The sequence below is a fragment of the Camponotus vicinus genome, unplaced genomic scaffold, assembly GCF_025532165.1.
Source record: "Camponotus vicinus isolate PSW18456_S1 unplaced genomic scaffold, iyCamVici1.0 SCAF_11, whole genome shotgun sequence".
Taxonomy (NCBI): domain Eukaryota; kingdom Metazoa; phylum Arthropoda; class Insecta; order Hymenoptera; family Formicidae; genus Camponotus; species Camponotus vicinus.
In genome coordinates, this window is record NW_028141947.1 from 17,848,176 (window position 1) to 17,856,075 (window position 7,900).

Sequence of the window (7,900 nt, forward strand, 5' to 3'; positions counted from 1 at the left end):
AGTGCCCAAATGCATGGGAGTAAAGTTCAGAAAACCATCGTCATGCTCAAATGCTTTCCCCTTGACCTCTTGTAAATATTTCATGGGATTCAACGATGGTATATAATATCGCCTTTGGTATATACTTTCGACTTGTTTGAATGATTTCAAAATCTTCCGTGATTCTTCCTAGATTCGTATTAAACGTATTGATAGTTAATTAATAAATAACATAATTTAATTATATATAAAGTATATTATTAATAATTTAAATTACACAATAAATATTGAAATAAGAATGCCTCCGAGCTGAGATGATACAAGATATTTGAAAATATGAAAATATTAAGTAAAACTATTTTCAAGACTTTGTTTTTATAACTTTGAAATGAAAATTAAAATATACAATATACAACATATCTCTGCTTTCTTAAATTCTAATGATATATTATATATCGTCGAATTCGCCTCAATAGAGAGGCTATCAAAATATACATGAAAAGTTAGTACATCTTTGTTAAAAAAATAACATTGATTATTAACATTAATTATTTAATCGATATTTAACACTCAAGATTTCGCACGAAAAATCATTCTTTCTTATTCTTTCTCATTTATTTTTGTTTTCATCTCGTTTTCAACCTGAATACAAACGGAAAAATTACAATATAACTTTTAAAAATTTCCATAGTTTAAGTCGAATATAAATAGATTCTACTTTTAACGATCAAATGACATTTCACGTTCAAAAATTAAATATTGTAGAAAATATTATTTTATAGGTACATTCTTTGAAGATCCGCAGAAAACCATCTTTTCTATTGTTCTCAAACAAATTCTATTGTTTTCAAAAAAGCAGTTTCAAAAGCTCTATTGTAACGTGTATTTTTCAATCTTTTTTTTACCTGACCCTTTTATCTTATCTCCTGCTTCATAAATATTTATGAAGTCGAATTAATTTTGGAATGTATATTCAAAATATTTTTCTAAACAGTAATAGGAATCTATTTTCTAGAAAAGTTTTAATGGGTTTTCAGTTTCTCCGCATGAAACACACATTATAGAAAGCACAAAAGAAAAAGAAAGGATAGAAGAAAAATTACTTTAAAAAATTGCAATTAAAATCAAAATAACAATAGGATCTAATTAGTAGAAAATGTGATGTACGGAGCAGAAGGGATGGGGAAATGAAAGGATAGAGATAATAAAGAGAAAGTACATAAAATGCATTAGATTAGATAAGATAAGATTAGATAAGATTAGATAAGAGAAGACCTACATATTGGAAGAAAAAACAAAAATACACAAAAAAGAAAAACACGATCGGAAAATAAGATAATAGTAGTGTAAGAGAGGACGAGAAAAAGCGAAGGAGAAAATAAATCGAAAAAGAAAAAGAAAAGGATATTAGAAAGCGAATATGGATGAGAAAGAATTGAGAAAGAAGAGAGAAGAAGTAGGAATCGAGATACTACAGGAAATCATGAAGAAAATAAGAAAGAAAAAAAAGGAAGAAAAAGAGAGAGAAAAGAAAATATAAGAATCCAGGTACAATGTTATAAGAGGATAAGGGTAGAAAGAGTTCTGGATTATTTAAAAGGGAAGAAGAATAAGTAGATATGAGTAAAATAGCAAGATATAGATGTGAGAACGAAATGAAAGGAGGTCATTATTGGAGAAAGGAGAAAAAAATATGTAGGATATATGAAAAAGGAGAAAAAAGTGATGCATATACTAAGAGAATGCGAAGCAACAAGAGATAAAATATCAATAGAAGAATTTTTAAATAAAGAAGGAAAAGGATAGAACGTAATGAAAAAGATAAATGAATAGAAAAATATGAATAGAAAAAAGGATGGAAAAGAAGACAAAGGATATCGAAAGTTGAGAACATTGAGAAAGAAGAGATTGAGAAATACCAAAATATCAAAGATATCAAGAATAAGATATCAAAGATATAAAATGATAATTGAGCTAGAATTTAAAATTTGAAGTCAGATACTGTACTGCACTCAATTTAATGTAATTCTTATAGTTTATTTTAAAAGTAGTGAAAGTTTGTTAAGTTAGAAGTAGTGAAAGATCAGTTTAACTTACAATTAGTTTTAATGGATTTTATTTTATCTCGTTTTAGTTTATTTATTTGTTTTGTTTTGTTTGCTTTCTCTTATCTTATCTTTAGATTTACTTTGATGATTGACGAAGATTTAATTTATTCATTTTCATTGTCATTTCAGTGTCATTGTTTTGCACTTAAAATGTAATACCGGAAATCATTCTAAGACATCATCCGGAAGACAAGGATTAAGAAAATAAATAATAAATAATATAATGCTTCTGAGTGATGTGATGTTAAATTTAAAATACAGAGTGATTTTTTCTTGTTAAAATATGCATAAAAAATTTATGAAAAATCAAAAATAATACACTGAAAAATCCATTGCATTTTATCATGATATGATCAAAGTTGAATATGCCGAAATATTCACTTCACATTCACTAAAAAAAAACAGTGTCTAATATAAATAAAATGTAACCAATTTGTTTATTCTAACATGTAACGGCACGCATCTGTTCTTACATAAATAATCATTACACGTCAAGATTATTGAGATATCTTGAGTCTTAATCATTCACCGAATTACGATTCCCTAAATTTTACTATAAAAAAACTCTGAGAATAATGTGATCTATCAGATATTTTCATTCATCTATAGAAAATCAGAAATTTCTACAATTCTAAAATTTCTTTCTTGGATGCACTTTTAGTATTTTTCACTCAAAGAAACTGAATAATCATTAAAACTTTTCTAGGAAAAAGCCTGCTGTGCTATGAACACCTTGCTACACAGTAATAGAATAGATGGCGACGAAAACATTCCAAGATTTCAATTCCATTTGTTTACAAATATTTACGCAGTAGGAAATCAGATACGACGAACCAAAAAAAGATTAACAATAAACGGATATGTTATAAAAGAAAAAGTTTTGCAAAGTTTGAAAAGCTTCTATTGTTTGAAAATAAATCCGGGAGAGTTTCCTACGTAAAATTAGAAAAAGAATCTATGATGTTAATTACAAATGTCAAAATGATGTTATTTACAAGTGTTTAACCTTTGGATTAAAAATGCATTACTTAACCATTAACTGTAGAGTTTATTTGAATTATCAATTGCATCTATATTACGTTTAAATTATCGCTTTCCTCTCTTTTTGCATTTTATGTGCTTTGGAATAATAATGTTGAATTTTTATCTCATTTGTGAAAATTCTTCCTCTACAAAAACATAATTAAAGAAAAAGGAAGAGAAAAGGTATAAATGCGGTATAAATGATATTTATTCCGTTTCGAAACAAGGCACACCAAAATTTAATAAACTTTATTTATTTTGATTTAAACAGTACAATTACAAATAGTACAATATGTACTAGTGAGAGACTTCTAATCTCAAAACTGAAAAAATGAAGAAAAATACCCTGCGTATGTTTTGTCCTAAAATAGAAAGAAATATCGTTAACATTTATTTCTTTCTCTATTTTGTCTGTTTTATAGTATTATATCTGAAAAAAAATATTTACAAACATAAAAAGTTAAAGTTTCAACATATGTCGAAAATAGTGAAAGTAAAAATTTTATCATGAGTCTTTCTACCATGTGTTTCTTGGTTTGTGAATAAAATATGTGGACTCAAAACTGCTGTATCTTGGTTATTAACTTATCTTCTGGTGAAACAATAAGTGACCAATTCTTCTAGTTTTTAAAGAATAAATTGAGAAGTGTTCTTCTTAATAAAATAAATTCTTATTTTTTTAATGTTTTGTAAATTATTTAACTTTTCGAAAATTTTTTTCGAGTGTCTTCACATTTTCAAAGTATTGATAATTCATAAAAGGAAAGTTTTAGAAGAAAAGATTTCTCCAATATAGATTTAGAACAGAAAGAATGACCTTCTAGCATATTTCATTTTCAAAATTATAGAAATTATAGAGAATTATCGATACACAAATTTTCTCTTTCTTTAAAGTTTTTTAAACATTTCAAAAAAAAGTTGCAAATTAGAAAAAAATAGAAATTTAATTAAACATCTGAATGCTAGTTTCACATTTTAGCTACACAAAAAAATTAATCTTTTTAATTTAATCAGAATTGATATGCATTTTAATATTTTTTCATTCTTGAAATTCTTGAAAGCTCATTATCAGAGAAAGCTCCAGAACTTTTTTGGGAAAAGTTAGAATTCTATTAATTATTATTTATCAAAATTCTGAAAATGGAGTCAATTTCACGGAGATGACTACGTATGACAGAATATCAAAATAGTGCATACATTTTTCAATGTTATTAGTAAATACTGACTAAATACTGACAACAAAACACACGTCTAAAATACTGGTAGTGTTTCCCTTAAATAAGAATATCTTATTTGTACATGTATGTTTACATGCATACCTCTCACGTTATATCTTCGGAAAACGTGAGAAAGAGAGCAATCTAATGAGCACAGTGGACAATATAAGATTAGGATAGATATCACACAGTTGAAGAAAATAAGAGAATAGAGATAATTCATCAGAAAATTTCTCAAAGGTCAAACATTTTCAGTTTTTCCACGTTTCTTTATCATGTGTAAAACATAAGAAAAAGAATTTATGACAACAGTGTGTTTACGATAAACCCTCTCCACTACTAATGTGAGAAAGGGAGCAATTTAATAAACTCAGTAGGCAATATAAAATTGGGATAGGTAATCAGCTGAGAGATAAAAGAGAATAGAGGTAACTCGTCAGAAAATTTCCCAAGGACTAAACATTTAGTTTCCCTACGTTTCTTGATCAGATATGACAAATATAAGGAAAAAACTCATGACAACAGTGTGTTTACAACAAACTCCCTCCACCCGGAGTTAAAATGACTGTGAATTTACGCTTATATATTGTTACTAAATATATATAGAGAGAGAAAGAGAAGGAGTCGATTTACGCAGTAGAGAACATGAGATGTATGTGTCAGATATTTACCGAGAAAATTACGAAATTTTTCTAAAGATTATTTAAATGATTTTCTTGAACAACATTGACACAAATTGATGCAAATTTTCTCTCTCTCTCTCTCTCTCTCTCTCTCTCTCTCTCTCTCTCTCTCTCTGTCTCTTTGCAAAATCATAAGGTAATTTTATATCGTATCGCGTCGCGTGTCAGCGGCGTAATATTGATGGCGCTGCTGTCAGTTCAAACACTATATATACATTGACACTTGATGTTTTTACGCATAATCTCTCTTTATATAAGATATATATACTACTCTTTACGAAAGTAAAAATGCAATGCCAGTGTATGTGTCAATGAGTTGCGTAATTTATTTTCAGAAGCCTCTAGGTAACGTCCAAGTGTTTGGACTGTGATATCGAGAGGCGATAACGTCGTATGAATAATGGAATTTGTCGGAAATCGAAACCGATCGTAATTTCACCGAGTTCAAATTCCTCGCGTCGATCGTCGTTATTAACCGTAGAGATGATTTTCGCCTATCGAGTTGGCGAAATGGGTAAACTCGGCGAAATCGTATCGGTTTCGATCGATAACGCGCGACGTGGACGATCCGGGACCTTTAAAATATCGCAAGATGACAGATTAGACATACCGAATGTCAACTCGTGAGTGACCGTCTGCTCCGTGTTGCTGCTCTGTGGCATGTCACAAGCGGGTGGGGGTGGGGGTGGTGGTAGAAGCGGCGGCTGCATGGCGTTCTCCATTCCCTCCGTCACTCTATCTGTCTCTGTCCCTTTCGCGGTGCACTTGTCACCGTTATCGCCGTTTCAGCTGGACGTCGCGCACACTATCGTACCGGCAATCAACTAGATACACTCGATCGAAACGTATTTTGCGGTAACGCGGTACGCCCATTCGCGTACTCGGGAATCGGTCTCTCGCGCACTCGCCTACGTGTGTCCGTATTGCGAATACACGTACGTAGGGAAGTGCGTATGTATGCGCGTATGTGCGAGGAATACACGTTAATAACGGCGTAGAGAGAGGCAACAGCGCGATTCACGCGCACGGAAGGTGCAGTCGGGGCTTTATCGGAATCTACGGGATTACCCACGCTCGATTACGACACGCCCGCGATCCCCCGCGTATATCGTAACGTGTAACGTCGGCTGTCGAGCCGCGATTTTCACATGATCGTTTCGTACACACGCCTGCACACGCACATATCGCCGCGCCTGGACGGACGCGACCGTGTCACTCGTGCACGCTCTCGCTACTGCGCTCTCCGCCAACACCGCGTCCCCGCAGCCGCGCGCCTTCCCCCACCCCCGCCCATTCCCGCTGCGCGCGCACCGCTTCCATTGGCCGTCGCGCGCGCTGACCGCGACTCAGGCCCGTATCGCGCGATTCACGGATCGATTGATCAATCCACGAGTGTCCGCGAGTCGTTTTCGAGGACGAATTTGGTCGACGCGAATTTCGTCGCACGTGAATTCACTGCGTGAGACGTGTGTAATAAACATCATGTACGTATAATCGAGCGGCCGACGAAATACTCGTCGTAAAACCATATCGTTTGATACGAAACTTTGAAAAACGAGTTCCTGTATTTGATGTATTTGTGTGCCTTGACAAATGTCACATTCAATTCGGTTATCTTTTTATTTTTTAAGGATTTGAATCGGAAAAATAGGGAAACTGTTAAGCTATAATTAAATGCGATGATGAATTTGGTCCTAATTAACGTTGTTTTAATATTTGACGCGAAATTTTCATGGTTCGTGCGAAAGTAGAGACAGCCATGTTTCGAGCGATGTTCTTGAATATTTAATGTCGTAATCGATAACAATGCTGGAAAGATTCGCTACAAATTAAATGTATATTAAATTGCAGTGTAAATAAAATAATGTAATTATATAAAAATTTAGAGAAATTATATTCTCTTTAAATATATATAATCCCCCTCTATCGGGTGCGTGATATCACAGTCCTGCTCTGGAGAATCTTGTACAATTTCTTATCATTGCTTTTTTTTACGTCTCACACAAACTAGTCTCGAAGTGTCGGAGGCAGCTTTTAATATTGTATTATTCCTTTTGATCGAGAAGACACGCGCGAACAAACAGCCGGAATATCTTCTATAATTCTATATCGAGAGGGAGGGGAATTGTATATATTGCGTTCTTCTTAATTCTGCGTATCGATTTTTCCTTATTGATAATCAAGGTCGGCACGAGGCGCGTTGCATTATGTCCCGATCATAAAATGAGAGTGAAAATTTATATCATCATTTGTACACAAATTAAGAAATTAGTTAAGTAATTTTGTAAATAATCAGGCGAAGAAAAGAAAGAGATGTTATAAAAAACCATGTACAAAGAGAGAAAAAATAATTATATAAATTAAAATTGTCCTGTATTCTTCCTAGAGCATATTACCTTTTGCGAAAGTTTTAATTAAAATGCCAATATAAAAAACAAATATGCATTATCATAACAAATTAGACAAGAAAATTTAATTTAGACTCTTTCCATCTTTCTCGGTCCCATTGAACCAAATTACGTAACTTGTATAAAACGAAGATGTAAAGTTATTTGAAATTTATTTAGAAAGAGAACCGACCAGGAAAGTTCCGCTTACGTTCGGTCACCATATATGGTGGCATAACGAAGAAAACATGTTTAAAATGCAAATACAATGTGCTTAGATAATTTTAATATCTTAACGAACCTCGAAATAGTTGTCATCGGACTAATATGAATAATGTAACTAGAAATTACAAGAATTCATTTCTAAACATTCTACAAACTGGCTGTTCTCTTTTAGAATTTCTTTTTATTTAAGAGAAATAAAGTTATGTTAAAAACAACGAAAATAAAACAATCATTTCTATTGATCAATCATTTCACATATAATGAAGCTAAAAATAAAG

General features: G+C 32.1%; 1 protein-coding gene across 2 annotated transcripts in view; it reads right to left on the reverse strand.

Moving 5' to 3' along the window:
- LOC145961383 (ribosomal protein S6 kinase alpha-5) overlaps positions 1 to 6,255 on the reverse strand; it is a 34,007-nt gene extending 27,752 nt beyond the window's left edge. The window contains exon 1 of one of the 2 annotated variants that reach the window (XM_083081509.1): positions 5,621 to 5,725. Coding sequence is in view for 1 of the 2 variants with exons in the window: in XM_083081512.1 (XP_082937638.1) it covers positions 5,621 to 5,732 (112 nt within the window). In the remaining variant the exon portion in view is untranslated. Of the gene's footprint in view, positions 1 to 5,620 lie in introns of both variants that reach the window. The other variant, XM_083081512.1, reaches the window with a different exon arrangement.
- Positions 6,256 to 7,900: the final 1,645 nt, after the last annotated feature.